We start from the raw sequence: 17793 nt of genomic DNA on the forward strand, positions 1-17793 counted from the left end.
AAAACTCAGAAGCTACCAGAACCTAGAAATGGTGGCAGCAAGGGAAAATATGAGGATCCCGCTGTTCACTGATTCTCTAGAAAACTCAGCAGACCATCCAGTGAGATCTTTGGGATGGTTGATACATTCTGGCCACGGAATGGGAAATATTGACCTCAAGTTTTTCTCCTTGCTGGGTAGAAACTTCATTTTTTATTAGAGTAACGAACGGAGTAGAAAAGCTTCCACCATAATGTGAATTTCAGGTATGTTAGCTCTGGTTCTAATCCCTTCTGTAATGTTGCCTAGTATTTAATTTCTTTGTGTGCCTATCACAACGGTGCTTGCAACAAAGGTTCTGTTAGTTCAGCTGTCACAACAAATTTGTGCATGGATCAACTTACAACAGAATCAAGAGAGATAATGAGCACCAAAGAATTACGCCCAGAGCAGTGTATGATTTGATAAAATGTAGGGTTCAGAAAACAGACATATCCTTAAACAACTTTGGATGTGGAAACAATGCATCTGTCCACAATATTTATTACATAATAATACAGATTAGGCATAGAATGTCTCCTGTTTGTGAACAAAAGGTGTAGAACCTTCTACCTCCAGGAGGTATATTGGGATTCACAAAACCAGGTGGATGGAGCATGGAGATCCTTACATAAGAGATTGTGCCTAGGTACCAAGTTGTGCTTAATAAGGGAATGGATATTATTTGAATTTCCCTGCAGACAGGGAAGTCTAGGATGACAAGGACCAGGTCTTCCTTGTTAACTGCTGTAACCCTTGTGCTTAGCCCAGAGCTGGCATATAGTAGGCACTTCAATAAATGAAATCAAAGCCAGCAAACAGAATGAAGCATATTTATTTATATAGCTCAGTTGGTAAAGAATCCACCTGCAATGCAGGAGTTCAGTTCAGTTCAGTCGCTCAGTTGTGTCCAACTCTTTGCGACCCCATGAATCACAGCACACCAGGCCTCCCTGTCCATCACCATCTCCTGGAGTTCACTCAAACTCATGTCCATCGAGTCGGTGATGCCATCCAGCCATCTCATCCTCTGTCGTCCCCTTTTCCTTCTGCCCCCAATCCCTCCCAGCATCAGAGTCTTTTCCAATGCAGGAGACCCTGGTTCAATTCCTGGGTCGGGAAGATCTGCTGGAGAAGGGATAGGCTACACACTCCAGTATTCTTGGGCTTCCCTTGTAGCTCAGCTGGTAAAGAATCTGCCTGCAATGCAGGAGACCTGGGTTCGACTCATGGGTAGGGAAGATCCCCTGGAGAAGGGAAAGGCTACCCACTCCAGTATTCTGGCCTGGAGGATTCCATGGACTGTATAGTCCATGGGGTCTCAAAGAGTTGGACACGACTGAGCGACTAAGCACAGACACATTTATATAAAAGCTAACATTGGCTTTTATTGATACTAGTCAAGTCCAGTCAAATCATGGCTGACGCGAATACTACTCCATTATCTGTCAACAATCTGATTTAAAACTTACCATGGTAACAACAGAATTTTATAGGTCAACAGTGATAGCTTTGTAGTGTTAAGGGACTGTTTATCTGAGCTCTTTAATGTTGCAGTTCATTCTTTCTGTTGCAGAATTATCTTTAATTGATTGACAGGGCCAGGGCCATCAGTAGCCCACAGAGGACCTTTATGAAATTAGAAAAAGCCGCCCTTCCCACCCCTGAGGGCTGCACCCTTGCCAGTGCACACAGCTGGGGTTCAGGCCTCCCTTGCCCCTTCAGCAGGACACCCCCACGCACTGAGAAACCTGCAGAGCCATTTGCTTCATCCCTTGTTTACTGAGTACCTTCTCTTGTCTCGTACCACGTTGGGTAATGACACATATAACCCGTCTGAATTATCAATTATCCTGACAATCCTGAAAGGCAAAGATCACGTAAGGAAACTGAGGTCCGGAGACTTTGAATTGCATGGTTAAGTAAATGATGGGTGAGGATCACACTTAACAGCAGAACAGTCTGGAACCCCCAGCTCCAGCTGAAGAGGAAGGAGGATGAATAGATCCAAAACGTGTCCTTCATCAGCAGCTGGGGATAAAAACCTTCCTAAGGATAAGAAAGGGAATGCGGTGGTCACCATTGTCTTTTTTGTGGTGTTCTCTGAGAGTTGGTTTGAAACAAGCATTTGTTTTCCAACCCTTTCACTTATCTACTCTGATCTTCCGTCCTTTCTGAATAGGCTCAGAGAAAGGTAGTAGGATGAGGATGAATGTAACGGCCTTCCCTTTCTTTGTGTCCGCCAGGACCTCTTCCTTGCTGTGGCTGTCACGTGAAGTGTAACGCTCACGATGGCTAACTTGACTGATGCTCAGGGGGCACCAGTCACTGTGATGGTGGTTTTCCAGGTGTTAACTCATGTAATCCTCACAACAGTTCAGCTGCCCCTCTTCCCACTCTACAGGTGATGAAACTGAGGCACAAAGAGGCTGAGCAGAGCTAGTAGGTGGAAGAACCAGGATTCAGACCCAGTGCATTAGAGGTGCCATTTTCAGAGTCATAAGATATCTGCTCCCTTTAGAGCAGCTTATTCTCTTCTACCACGTAGGAAAAAGAATTATTGAGTGATTCAGTTCGGTTCAGTTCAGTCTCTCAGTCATGTCCGACTCTTTGCAACCCAATGAACTGCAGCATGCCAGGCCTCCCTGTCTATCACCCAACTCCCGGAGTCTACCCAAACCCATGTCCATCAAGTCAGTGATGCCACCCAACCATCTCATCCTCTGTTGTCCCCTTCTCTTCCTGCCCTCAATCTTTCCCAGCATCAGGGTCTTTTCAAATGAGTCAGCTCTTCGCATTAGGTGGCCAAAGTATTGGAGTTTCAGCTTCAACATCAGTCCTTCCAATGAACACCCAGGACTGATCTCCTTTAGGATGGACTGGTTGGATCTCCTTGCAGTCCAAGGGACTCTCAAGAGTCTCCTACAACACCACAGTTCAAAAGCATCAATTCTTCGGCGCTCAGCTTTCTTTATAGTCCAACTCTCACATCCATACATGACCACTAGAGGTCATTACCTCCAAAATACATTTATTTCAAAATTCAGGGTGCAGTTAATCAACATGAATTACCAAATGAGTGTGTCACTACACTTCCAGCATTTTCTCTAATTTTCGGTGATCATTTTGAAAATGTTTTAGCTTTGGGGGGCTACCCTCCAAAATATTCAAGACAGTGACTTCTTTTGTAATATTTCTCAGCTTGGTTGACTATTTTCAGGTTGCAATATAAGAATATTATATGTCAAGGACATTTTCCTACTTTAGGTCTGACAGTAAGATTAGGAAAAGTATATAAGAATGAAAATTCATGCTGTGACCATGGGCATAAAAATTCTAATTATGGAAGAAATTGATAGATTCCTTGGACACCATTTGTGGATAAATACATTTTCACAAAGCATTTGTTTTTTTGAGAAAAAAATACCTTGACTTATCCTGATAGCCCAAGTTCATGTCCATTGAATCAGTGATGCGCTCCAACCATCCCATCCTCTGCTTCCCTCTTCTCCTTTTGCCTTCAATCTTGCCCTGCATCAGGGTCTTTTCCAGTGGGTTGGCTGTTCGGTGCTGTTCAATGGACATGAATTTGGGTAAACTCTGGGAGATAGTGAGGGACAGGGAAGCCTGGTGTGCTGAAGTCCATGGTGTCACAAAGAATCACATGACTTAGCGATTCAACAACAATCCTGATGGCACAATATATGTTTCAAAACATGAAGCTGAGTGGCTATGATTTGGGTGTGTCAACACATTTTTTTCCCCACGGCTTTCTGCTCTAGAAAAATGATGACATTAGAGTGCACCCACAGCTGGCACTTCTGGCTGAAAGTCGTTTGTCTCATTTAACTGACAGTGCTGATCACTGTAATAACTGTTTTCCCAGAAAATATAATTTGGAAGACATTTGTGATTAGTATAATAGTACATTTCCTTGTCAGTTCCCTAAGGCAACCATCACTGAAACATCCTTTGTGTGGCATCTAAATGAATTGTCTTGTCATAACGAATGTCTTTATAGACCTGAGAAATCACTTTTGTTAAGTTGCCTTCTGTGCTGTTAATTTGAAGACTCCATGCATGATGAGGCCAGAGAAGGGGGAGTGAAGGATAGCCCTCCTCCCAGCTTCGTCCCACGGACCCCCAGGCCCACAGCCTGTGCCCCGTGTCTCACAAAATCCTCCCTAGACTGTGCTTTTCCAGCTTCATGTCTAATCCCTCTCCATGGGGGGATCCACACACATTCTCAGAGATAGGCTGGGAGACTGTTTGATGTGAGTAAATGTATTAAAAAGAGAAACAACTGGCAGTGAATTGAACTCATGAGAATACATAAACTAAGGAAGTAAAGAACCATGACAGTTACTAACTCAGGGAAAAACAAAAAATCGAATAGCTGACTACCTGGCTCAGTTCTTCATTGCAGACATATTTATTATATGTACATATAACTGAATATCGATAAAATCTAAATTACAACATGATTGCTATTTTAAATCAATACTAATGTGCAATTTCTGAATTGAAATGTAATTTGAGAGGGTGAATGTTGATGGAGGCAAGGGGAAAAAATGTTTTTCATAGTGGGAATTAATTGAAATAGCCAAACTAAAAAACAAAGAAGTAGCAATTCTCTTAGAAATATAGGGGGGAAAATCCCTCCAAAAACAGCTAAAAGAATGAAAATATTTAACCCTAGAGAAGAGGAAATCGGAGAGGAGACCTGAGTCTTAGTTTTATATCGTAACTTACATTAGATAAGCAGATAACTCTTTAAACTATGTACCTGTATAACTTAGGTCAGGTTTAACCTAGGAGAGAAAAGAAGAAAAAATATTTTTGGGGGAAAAAAGGCTAGAAGAGGAAATATGTCATCTAGAGGCCCATTTTAACATGCTGGTTTATTTTCTTCAAATATCTCCCTTTCTATTTTTCTTCTGTTTCTCCCTTCCAGTGATCAACACTGTTGTAATTGTACTATGCATAAAATTGATAGCTAACTTATTGAACATTTAATTGCAAAACAAACCTTGTGGTAGAACACATTTGCTATGCATTATTTTATCTGATAATCCAACTGGAAGTGCTGATTTTTAGCTTATATAATCATTATCTTATTTTAGCATATGGTCAGCATAATCACCCTTTTTCATGGCATAATAATATTCCACCCAATGGATTATTGATCTTTCTCCTAAATTATTAGACTTTTAAATTGTTTCCCCAGTTTTGCTATTCAAAAGAATACTGGGCTGATACATTTTCCCCAAAGCATTTTACTGATATTTTTGTTTTTAGGATGAATTTCCAGAAGTAGGATCACTGGGTCAAAGGGTGTAAGCATGTTGCCATGCTGCTTTCTTAAACTGTTGAGAGAACATTTCTGCCTTCATTGTTTAATGTCATATGATGCCTCATGCAACTATGACACAGATGGGAGAAACAGATTCACTGCCATTTTACAGACGTGACTACTAGGAACCAAGTTCCCAAGGAACTTGGGAACAATTGGAGAAAGAGCCAGAAATGCAGGAAAAAAAATGCATTCTACCCAGCTCTCTCTTGAGCTCTCTCCCAACTGGGACCCCCCAAATGAATGAAACTCAGACTGATCTGTGCCTGCTACTTTCTCTCCCAGACATCTCGGTCTTTACATAGTAGGGCTTCTCTGGCATGGGGCATTTTCCATTCACTGAGGGCCATTCTGCTTTCAGTTCAGTCCAGTTCAGTCGCTCAGTCATGTCTGACTCTTTGCAACCCCATGGACTGTGGCATACTGGGCTTCCCTGTCCATCACCAACTCCTGGAGCCTACTCAAACTCATGTCCATTGTGTTGGTAACACCATCCAACCATCTCATCCTCTGTCGTCCCCTTCTCCTCCCACCTTCAATCTTTCCTAGCATCAGGGTATTTTCCAATGAATAGGTTCTTTACATCAGGTGGCCAAAGTATTGGAATTTCAGCTTCAACATCAGTCCTTCCAGTGAATATTCAGGTCTGATTTCCTTTAGGATTGACTGGTTGGATCTCCTTGCAGTCCAAGGGACTCTCAAGAATCTTCTCCAACACCATGGTTCAAAAGCATCGATTCTTCAGCGCTCAGTTTTCTTTACAGTCCAACTCTCACATCCATACATGACTGCTATAAAAACCATAGCTTTGACTAGACAGACGTTTGTTAGCAAAGTAATGTCTCTGCTTTTTAATATTATGTCTTGGATGGTCCTTCTGCTTTAACGGGAAGGTAAGACCTCTCTACCAGCCCAAGGGCCAATACTTATGCTGTGAAATCTACTCAGCCTAAGGAAGAGAAAGGGCAGGACAGAGGAAAGAGCATGAGGAAACAAAATATACTAAATTAGAATATGGGACAGGAGCCATGAGCAGGTACACAAGGAACAAACAGGGAAAAAGAAAGTGATTTTGAAGGATTTCATGTTTAAGATGAGGTATTTGAGCTGAAAACACTAGAGAAACTTGACTTGTGGTGTGTTAAGGGCATGGTATGGCCTCTCTGTATTCGATTCTACCCGAGACTTTCTTGAACTGTTAAACCTGCTTCTTGATAGCAATACACTTTCTCAGGATGCTGCTGCTGCTACTAAGTCGCTTCAGTCGTGTCCGACTCTGTGAGACCCCATAGACAGCAGCCCACCAGGCTCCCCGCCCCTGGGATTCTCCAGGCAAGAACACTGGAGTGGGTTGCCATTTCCTTCTCCAGTGCATGAAAATGAAAGTGAAGTCACTTAGTCATGTCTGACTCTTAGCGACTCTGACTCTTAGCGACCCCATGGACTGCAGCCTACCAGGCTCCTCCATCCATGGGATTTTCCAGGCAAGAGTACTGGAGTGGGGTGCCATTGCCTTCTCCGTTCTCAGGATAGAAACTTAATAATTATTTGTATTTTTCTTTTCAAATGAATAATAAAAAGTAACTTCAAATATCTATTTTTCAGCCACAGAAGAAAGTGAGTCCTGCTTTGTCCAGCCAAAACCACGTGCACTGGGAAGAGAATCTACTTTGTGTGGCAAAGTACAAAAGGAAAGCCTTCCTCCATTAGACAAGCTCAAGATCTCAGCCGTGTCCACAGCTAATGGTGTTCAGTCCCTCCCTGAACAGCCCCTGGCAAAGGAGGCTGCAGACCCACCAGGAGCCACAGAGGAAACTCAGCCTCTGCAGGGACTGAAGGGGTCTGAGCCACCTCAGCCAGGTGGCAAAGATGGTGCTCCAGGAGCAGAAGGAAAGGAAGAGGATGTGGAAGCAGTGACAGAGGCTCCGCCTTTGAAAGGAAGTGCTGAGACTGAACCTTTAGGAGCGGAAGCCGAGAATCAGCCTTTGATAACAGCGGGAGAGAGGGACTCTACTGGAGCAGTGGAAGGTACTGAGGATCCACAAGCTGCCGGAGAGATGACGCCTCTAGGAACAGCTGAGAGAGTTCCTCTGGAAGCAGCCAGAGAGCCAGGATCTCAAGAAGCTGGGGGAAAGGGTGAACAGTCCCAACTCCCAGAGGCAGTTCCCAAGGAGACAGAATCTCCGGAGATACTGGAAGGTAGTCAGCCTGTGGAAACAGCGGAGCCGCAGCAACTTCAAGAAACAGTTGGAGAAGATGAGCAGTCCCAACCTCTAGAAACAGTTCCCAAAGAGAATGCATCTCTGGAAGTGTCGGACGGAAGTCAGTCTGTGGGAGCCGAGGGAAAAAAGCAACTTCAGGAGACGATGGGGGAAAATGAGCAGTCTCAGCTTCGAGAGACGATTCCCAGAGAGCATGGCGGACCGGAAGTGTCGGATGGAAGTCAGTCTGTGGGAGCCGAGGAAGAGAAGCGACTTCAGGAAATGCTGGGGAAAGATGAGCAGCCCCAGCTTCGAGAGACGATTCCCAGAGAGCATGGCGGACCGGAGATGTCGGACGCAAGTCAGTCTGTGGAGACAGCTGTAAAGGCTGATTCACTCCATAAAGCTCCCGAAGGTCCTGGGAACATGGAGAAGATCCAACCTGAAAGAACAGTTGAAAGCATGGAACATCCGGCAGGAATTCTAGAGACAGGGGCAAAGGTGGAAATGGCCAGGAAAATTCACACTAACGAAGAGGACCAACACATTGAAGGTAAAGTCATGCTGTCAGATCAGGTTGTTTAGACGTGCTCCATAAGAGATCATCTCTGGGGGATGGGGGAGGCTGACACACAGCTCCCCCACCCCGGAGTCTCTCAGTGGTTGAAGTTCCCGTGATCCAAACTAAAAAGTCTTCCAGACTTGAACAACAGGCAACTTGGCTTTCCAGCAAAAGTGTTCTAAAGCATGGTCTTTAGAAAAGTATCTAGATTTTTAACCTAGTTTCATTGTTAAATGAAATGGGATATTGAAGGAATGTTAAAATTTCAGAATTTTTCCAAGTTCACTCTTCATCAGGCCCCATGTATGGTATGAGGATCCAGCGTAAAAATGGTCAGTGGAGGAACTGACTTTTTTTAATATATAATTTTATTTATTTATTTATTTTTGGTTGCACTGGGTCTTTGTTGTGTGTGGGCTTTCTCTAGTTGCAGCCAAGTGGAGGCTACTCTCTATACTTGCAGTGTGCAGGCTTCTCTCACTGTAGTGGCTTTCCTTGACTCTAGGTGAGTTGGCTTCAGTGCTATGGCCCATGGGCTTAGTTGCTCCATGGCATGTGATACCTTCCCAGATCGGGGATCAAACCAGTGTTCCCTGTATTGCAAGGGGGACTCCTAACCACTGAACCACTAGGGAAGCCCAGGAACTGACTTTTTAATGAAAGAACACACGAATAATGCCTCTTAGAGTGTCATTTTATCTTTGCAATCTTATCCTTAGAAATTACTGTCAATCTCCCCTTGTCCTTCTTCTCTTTTTATCTTTATGAGAAGACTAGAGAGATGTACTATGTCTTAGCAAATGGTATTTTTGAAACATGTACATTACCTGTATAAAGAAAATGGAATCTATACTGTTCTTTATTGGAGTTACAATTAAAAAATTCTCCTGAGACAGGATTTACATTTTGCTAAATTTTAACTTCACCTTACAGTAGAATGAAGTGAACCATTCATCAGTCTATTTCTTAATTATTTCATTCGTTAATGCAGCAGTTTTTGAGTGTCTAATCATTTGCTTGGTGCCCAGTGCGGGAGGAAGGGATAGTCCCTGTTCTCAAGGGGCTCACAGTCTAGTGGGGAGAAGGCAGAATTTAGACAAAATACCACAATCTATTGAGGTAAGTGCTTTAATGAAGGTGTATAAAAGTGCTCTAAAATCAGAATGTAGAAGCAAGTAAAAGCGTATATTTGTTATACAGGCTTGGCACACTCAAGTATTTGGGGCCTAGGGTGATGGCAGTGGGTGAATTGAGGGGCACATGTAATGTTGTGGGGAGCCCCGGGGACCTTGGTGAACAGGACACAATCCTATCAAAACAGGCAGCTGCTTCTTGGCTCCATTCAAAACATAGGGGCCAGCGCTGCCCGAACTGACTTCTTAGGGAAACATTTGTATGTGCAATACCTGGACTTTTAAATGTTTCAGCTCTTTAAAAGTTTGATGATTGTTTTCTTTAAACACCAGAATGACCAAACAAGACAAGTTTCTGGACACCCCTAAACATATTTTGAACTTTCTATTTGTAATATGTTCTGCCATCCCTTCCTGGGTAATTCCGCATCCTGATTTTATATAAGAGAGTGCCAAGGCTCAGAAACGGTAAGTGACATCGGCCCTCTGAGGATCTCAGAGACCCAGGGCGATTGCCTTTCTTGACATCCCTAGAGAAACCTACTGTTTAGACTTAAAGAGCAAGAGCTGCCCCTGTTGGAAACCAGGTGTGAGGCACTTGGTTGTTAATGCTAAATAAGTATCTCTTAATATCCCCTTTGGTTAATTTTCCAGGTGAGACAGGAGAAACGGTTGAAACAGAGATGGAGAGTGAGAAAGTCAGTGAAGGGGCTGAAACAAAAGAAGAAGAAACAGGAGAAGCCATGGATCTTTCAGCAGCCACGCAGATAGGTATGGATGGAAGGGTGAAGGGACACAGCATGTTATAACAGAGAAGACAGAAAACTGCCGTGAAGTTGTGGTTACAGATTGTATCTTTCAACATCGACATGTTTTATACCAGGAAAATGTGGTTATCATGTTCTTGATTACATTGTTCCATAGAACTACTAAGCTATAAATGGTTTTCTTAGCTACTTAAAATTCAGAACTACAGTAGCCAGAGCTGATACTGACTAGACTAGATACTGACTAGTTCATTTAAGAATGTGAGGGCATTTTCTTCATTGTGGCAATGGGTCCATTCAGTGTAGAACAGTGAGACCCTAAAAGAAAACATACATCTTTAAGTGTAGGTGGCTGGAGAAAGGAGTTAAGTAAATTTTAGGCAGCTCATGATAATGAAATCATACAGAATTAGGATGGAATAAGAATGATCAACAACAATGGGGCAACTTATATCTAGTATTTCTTTCCTATCACAGAATTTAAAGCCAGTAGGAACCTGGGAAAGTGTGTCATTTAATTATTTCCTTACCTTAAGCTTATCTACTACCCAGGATCCTTAATAATGATCATGGTGTATGAAAAATGGTAACAAAATGCTTGTAAAAGGAATACAGACTCTGGTGCTGTTATAAAATTAGGCATTTTTCACAATGAAAGGCTACACATTTTTAATGTGCCATTTTGAATCATCTGGTGATTTTATATGTATGTGAGGTGTTTCAATTGGTGTTATTCCTTTAACTGACATTAAAGTTATTTTAAATTGACTTTTAAATGCATTTCAGAGGCAACAAACAGCAAGAATTAAAAACTAGATTTGTTGCCTATGTGGAGTCTATTCCTTGGGCTCTATTTTTTTTTTAAGATTACTTTGATTTAATATTAGGCTTTAGAGGTGGGAAAGAACTAAAAAATAAAGATTTAAAAACCATTTATAATATTTCATTAATGTTAAAATGATATAGAAAGTCACCTTTCAAGAATTCCTCCAAAGTTGCCAAGGGATTTTGATAAATTATCTGTGATTATATGTGAATAAAAATAATGATAGCAATCTTTTTCACCAATGAGTGCCTTGTGCTTATGAATATCAGGATAGAATTATATTCTGGACACATTTGGTACCTTTATCTTATTTGTAAATATATAGTTTAAAGATAACTTCTTAGATGAATTAACTAGACTCTTTTACTTTAGCTTCTGTATTAAACTATGAAGATGATGTAATTAATTTTAAGAACATAGAATAGAGGGAAGAATTATCTTTACTCTGATTTTAATGTTTTTATGTTTCTGACTTTAAAGAGTTAAATTGAGGTAGGTAACAAGAGGAGTTACTAGAGTAGATGACCTCATCCTGTCTGCAAAATAAAGAAGCTGGATTGTGATTTTATTGAGAAGGACTTTTGTATGTGTCTTTGAATTCATGCATTTTACTCTTTTAATGGAAAAGATGGATGCTTTCATGAAAATGATAGGTACTTGATAAGTATTTGTCAAATCAGTAAGTGAATAACAAGTACCAAGGATTCCCATTTATACTTCCTTCATTAAAAAAATATTTAAAATATGGATTTGTGTGATTCTAATGTTTTCATTCCAAAGCTGGTCAAGCTTAGTAACACTATATATTTGGTGTAGTTCCAAAACTAGCAATAATTTGGGGTCAGAAAGTTATACAACTCAGAACTGATATAACATCTCTTAAGCTACATTTTGTATCCAAAGGTGTTTTTCCTGACCTAAAGATATCTTTGTATAGGTATCTAGTAAGTAGAAAATGTCAGAGCTTAGTGTAAAATATGAATGATCACCTTAGAAAGTGATTGTACTTTGTATCAAGTACTGAAATACTAGGATTCAATTACTTAATAGGCATAAAGGTCCGTTCTTCATTGTGTGGATTTTTTTTTAAATCTCTAGCATATGTTAAAGAGATCTATTTAGAACTTATTCTTTGAAGAAGTCTTTCTCAAAAGCATTATTATAGAGTTGTAAATTATAAGTTTTCAAATTATTTATTGATCCCATTTTTTTCCATAATAACTAAGATAATTTATTCTCAGAAAAATTTAGAAATTTGTATAAATTCCTGGTACTTTCTATACTTTTGTTTTTGGCCTTTAATGTGGTTATTAAGATATTTTTAGAAATTGTTCTTATTCTTTTAGATAATATTAATACATTTTAAATTCAAAACCTAGAAAGAAAATTGAAATGTTCCATAATATTTGAATATTCCAAAATTAAAATATTCCATCTAAATAATCTGCTAATTAATTTTTAAAAACAAAATTAAAGTAATAATTGCCTGTAGCAAAAAAACTCAAATACAGAAAGGTATGAAAAGTTGCTTCCCCTTTGTCCTTTAGTCCTTCTATGAAAAGATAATAAAGATTCTTGCTTCTAATTCTTCCATAAGAAGGTAATGTATATGCCAGGCTATATGGATATGCTAAAACAGAAGTGCATGTGTACACACCCGCATTTTATAATGTAAATGATAATTTATTTAGCCCTTATATTGTGAAAAAGTGCATGTAAGACCACAAAACCATCCCTTCCTATGCTAAAGTTTTTTTTCTTTTGCCTAAAACTGATATAGCAAAGTACACTCTGATTCTTAGTTCCCAGACTTTGAGAGAAGTTTATTAATTTTGCTTCCAGATTCAAAATGCAGAAGCTGGATTAAGACTTGAGCTATTTAAAATGAATTAATAGAAAAACTACCACCAGGGCTGGATTTTCTTGCTTTTTTTGTTTTTTAAGTTTTTGTTGAATTTGTTACAACATTGCTTCTGTTTTATGTTTTGGTTTTTTGGCTGAAAGGCATGTAGGGTCTTACTTCCCTGACCAGGGATTGAACCTTCACTCCCTGCATTGAAAGATGAAGCTTAACCACTGGCCTGTTGGGAAGTCCCCAGGACTGAATTTTCTAATTCCAGGATGCTGTATAGGCATTTTGTAGCCCAGTTTGTGTTCTGTTTAGATGATTGCAGAATTTTCTGTATGTAACTGGGAAGGAAATGGTGAACAAATGATTTGCCAGTTGGCATTCCCATTTGGACTGCAAAGAGATCAAACCAGTCAGTCCTAAAGGAAATCAACCCTGAATATTCACTGGAAGGACTGATGCTGAAGCTGAAGCTCCAATACTTTGGCCACCTGATGCAAAGAACTGACTCATTGGAAAAGACCCTGATGCTGGGAAAGATTGAGGGGACGACAGAGGATGAGATGGTTGGATGGCATCACTGACTGGATGGACGTGAGTTTGAGCAAGCTCCAGGAGTTGGTATTAGACCAGGAAGCCTGGTGTGCTGCAGTCCATGGGGTTGGAAAGAGTTGGACACGACTGAGCAACTGAACTGAACTGATCCCCATTAGGGAGAGAACGTTGGCCTTTACCGACAGGGGGTGCCAGTTGCCAATCTAGGAATTCCCCAATCCAGACTCCAGACTCTTGGTCAGAGGTGCTCTGTATCATCTCCTGGGGGACCCATAGGATAGGAGTGTGTGACCAACCTGTGTGACCTCACTGCTTTTTCCATTCAAACTTTGGAGTAAGAGCCTTAGCATAGCTAATAGCCTTGAGCAATCAAAACACCCACATCATTTATTTTTTAATTTTTTGGCCACACAGAATGGCTTGTGGTATCTTAGATCTCTGACTAGGGATCAAACCTGGGCCCTTGGCAGTGAAAGCATGGAGTCCTAACCACTGGACTTCCAGGGAATTCCTGCATATCATTCTTTTTGTTTTTCTTTTTTTCTTCACACATCATTCTTAACAGATGCTTTATTCCACACTTGGCCTTGAGTTAAGAATGGCTTTTAAAGGAAAAAAATTTTTTTTTCCACATTGAAGTAATCAAAGAGTGTTGGATGGTCATGGTCAAATAATCTGTGTTCTTTTGGCAAATACAATAGATTGTCAGAGCATCTGACATTACAAGCATCTCATTATAAAGTTAATTTGGCGACCCAGTTCTGAATCGTTTCACAAATGTCAACATTGTGAACATCATAAAGCTGTTTCATGTAGCCCATGTGCCTGCCTCTGTTGGGTAAAAGGAGAGTGATCCTTTAATAGCAAGGCAGGGCTGTGTCTGAAAAGTTGAAAGCCTTTGCTCACAAAGTGTCATTTCATCTAAAACTTTGTCAGCTCCTCTTGTCCCCAGAGCTTATAAAGTTAAGGAGTGAGACTGGCTGTAATCTCAAGATTTTAATTGCAGGAACAGAATCAGTATAATCTCAGAGAGCCGTTGACAGATACGGAATTTCTCTTTTCAGTTCTTGTTACTTCCAGCAAAAGTTAAGGAATTCCTTGGCAGTAGTAACCCACATGAAGTCAAATTGGAGACCTTCAGCTTTACTTCAGAAACACCACCCAGCAAATGTATTGGGCAATAGCTGAGATATTGCAAGCTAACCACCATATCATTATTTCTGCACCTACTGAAAGAAGTCTGCAAACATCAAAGCCAGGCTTTAATAACTGTTGAAGGTCGACGTGGGGCCAGTGTGTATTATGTTCGTCTAAATTACCCTTTCAGTTTAATAGTGTGCAACTGATGTGAATAAACACACAACTCTGTCCATTACTAGGACAGCGATCTGCCTGCCTCACCGGTTTCCAGAAAAAGAGTTCTGAGAAACCAGTTAGGAACCATAATTTTGGTTTGAAATTTGTCTCATTTTTTTCTTTTTCCCCGGGGAGGGGGGTGAAGTAAAAAAGAATAGTTTTATTACTTTGCCAGGCATAGGAGGAAACGGATGGGCTCCTGCCTCCATGTCCCCCACCTGGGAGGATTTGATGAGAGGTTTTATAACAGTGTTCAAAGCCAGGGTCTGTGACAAGATTCCGGTGTGTGCAGGGTTTGCACTCCCTTAATCTCGTCTTAGGTGGTTGGCCTCCTAATCTTTTAAATTTTTTTTACTTGTAAAATATAGATTGTTGTTTAGTTGCTAAGTTGTGTCCGACTCTTTTGTGACCCCATGGTCTGGAGCCTGCCAGGCTCCTCTGTCCATGGGATTTTTCAGGCAAGGATGCTAGAGTAGGGGGATTTCCCCGGTGGTCCAGTGGTTGGGAAGCTGCCTGCCAATGCAGGGGACACTGGTTCACCCCTGGTCCGGGAAGATTCCAGTGCGGCAGAGCCACTAAGCCTGTGTACACCACAACTACTGAGCCTGCCCTGTAAAGCCTGTGTTTTGCAACAAGGGAAACCACCGCAGTGAGAAGCCCAAGCACTGAAGCTAGAGAGTAGCCCCCACTTGTTGCAATTAGAGAAAGTTCAAGCACAGCAGTGAGACCCACTGCAGCCAAAAATAAATAAAACTTAATAAACAAAAAAAAGAAAGAATACTGGAATGCGTTGCCACTTCCTTCTCCAGGGGATCTTCCCCACCTGGGGGTCAAACCCACACCTGCATTGCAGGCAGTTTCTTTACCACTGAGCCACCAGGGAAACCCAAAATGTAGTTCTCAAATTTTTCTTAACAAAATAGAAGTAACTAGCAAGATATAATAATTCATACTATCATATAAATTTAAGAAAAAAATAATGCATATTATATTGAATCAATATACGTGATCCTGATTCCAAATACTTAAAAAAAATTCTTAAGTGACAAAAGAGGCTGTCCACTGCAGCTGTCCAGTTGTCCAGGGGCTTTGAGCTGGGAGGGTATTTCAGCCCAGCACCTCACCAGGAAGTCATAAGGTTCAAAGGTGAACTCGTGGCAGTTCAGTGTGGGGACTAACTAAAAGTTTATTTTCAACCGTAGTTATTTAGTGGATCACTATGGATTTGCTTCAAGTTTTCTGGATATCAGAGCTTTGTTAAAGAGTTTTTTTTTGGAGGGGGTAAAAACACTGCTTTTATCTAAGTACTTGTATGTGACACAGTGATTGCTTACTAATAATCGCAAGAAAGAATTCCTTTATCATTAAAATTTTCTTCTTAGTAAAAAATGGATACATGTTCATATTAGAAACTTCAGGAAATATAAACTCTAAAAAGAGAAAATCTGAACATTACACATAATTCAGTCAAAAATCATGTTGATGTATCTGAGGGATTACTTTTTTGTGTTGCAGTAGCAAGATAGCCAAAGCACAACTATTAATAGAACTTTATGTCTATTGAACCGTGGAGCACAGCACTTCTGAATTGGAATTAATTGGAGATAGTAGGTTACAAAGAATGTTCCAATAATACTTGCTATATTAGTAAATATTGATTAGTGTTATAGAGAGAGAGCAATTATGCCCAAGCATATTAGCACTTAGCTAACTACAATTTATGAGAACTAATTGATATCTTAGAAACACTGAAACTAAAGTTTTTATTTGAAGTTATTTTTTAATGCATTCTAATTGTTGACCAAATGTTAGCAAAAAGATTTTTAAGCTCTTTGGAGCAGGGAAAGTGCCTTATAGGACTTAGTACAAATTTCACATTCTGAATACTTGTTGATGCTATTTATTAATAAATGCTCTTTATTCTTACATAATCATGGTAATTTCCTCAGAACTAAGTATAATTTGCAATAGGGAAGATATGGCCAAAATTTTTATAAAATTATTTTGTACTACTGGTTCAATATTTATAATTTTGATTGAATGTTATTAAAAATAAAGTGTTGGAAAGCTTCTCTATGTGAATTTTTGTTATAGAAACATACTATATAGAAACATACTACTTTTGGTGTCCTTGAGAAAGAAAAACATTCTTAAAATCACACACTCCATCAAAGGTAAGGAGTATGACAACACAGGGAAATATGGGTGACTTTTTAGACGTCTTGTGATCATTTAATAACACACTTCAAAGAGATTGCTGTGTTTGTATGTTTGAAAGGCTAATATGCAATGTATTCCTTTTCACATTGAACACAATCATAATTTTCCTTAAAGTATGGGAAGAACACTCAAAAATCCCAGCTACTAACAAATCAATCAACTTGGATACCATTTTATTTCCAGTTTTCTCATTGCAGAGTTAGAATCTGAAGTCATGATTTATCTATAAGAATGCCCCTTGGACCCTTATTGGTCAGTTTTATTTGATTTCCTGCCTACAGTGATTGGTTTAGGAATGGGTCCTTATCCTGGGATGGACCAATCAGAAGCTTCTCAGACTCTCCTGCCTGCCTTTCTGCTGGGGTTGTTACCTTGGTGGTCTCTACATTGAGTCCGCAGCATCCTCCCCTTGAGACAGATGGAGCCGGGAGGTTTTTGGAACACACATGCCTAAAGTCAGCTGTACTCTGGATTTCTGTTACATGATCCTATGAATTCCTCTTTTTTCCCTTTTTATAGTAGTTGGGTTTCTATCACATACAAATAAAGTCTTAATATTAAAAGCAGAAGGAAGTGTCTTATATGTAACTTGGAGGAAATATTAAATACAAGAGCAGAAATTAATGCTTAAAAGAATAAACAAAAAATGATTCTTTAAATAGATTAATAAAATGGATAAACTTCCAGACAAGGCTGATTAAAAAAACAGCACAAATAAACTATATTAGATGAAAAGAAGGCATTGAATACAGATGCAAGAGATTAAAAGGTGAAATTTAGAAGTGTGTGCAAATTCTATAACAAGGTAAATGACCAAAATCTGAATGTTCCCATTACCATTAAAGAAATTGAATCAGTAGTTTAAAATTTTTTCCCAAAGAAAATATCAAGCTCCAACAGTTTTATAGGTAAACTCCATCACAAGTTCAAGGATATTTACAACAATGAACTCT

At 40.0% G+C, this 17793-nt stretch overlaps 1 protein-coding gene across 2 annotated transcripts in view; it reads left to right on the forward strand.

Moving 5' to 3' along the window:
* ERICH5 (glutamate rich 5) overlaps window positions 1-17434 on the forward strand; it is a 31463-nt gene extending 14029 nt beyond the window's left edge. Inside the window, exons 2-4 of one of the 2 annotated variants that reach the window (XM_070383019.1) lie at window positions 6977-8125; window positions 9922-10038; window positions 12865-17434. In XM_070383019.1, coding sequence (XP_070239120.1) covers window positions 6977-8125; window positions 9922-10038; window positions 12865-12872 — 1274 coding nt within the window. In that variant the 3' untranslated portion in view covers window positions 12873-17434. Of the gene's footprint in view, window positions 1-6976; window positions 8126-9921; window positions 10268-12864 lie in introns of those variants that run through there. The other variant, XM_005904389.3, reaches the window with a different exon arrangement.
* Window positions 17435-17793: the final 359 nt, after the last annotated feature.

This window comes from Bos mutus, chromosome 14 (genome assembly GCF_027580195.1).
Source record: "Bos mutus isolate GX-2022 chromosome 14, NWIPB_WYAK_1.1, whole genome shotgun sequence".
NCBI classification, from domain to species: Eukaryota; Metazoa; Chordata; class Mammalia; order Artiodactyla; family Bovidae; genus Bos; species Bos mutus.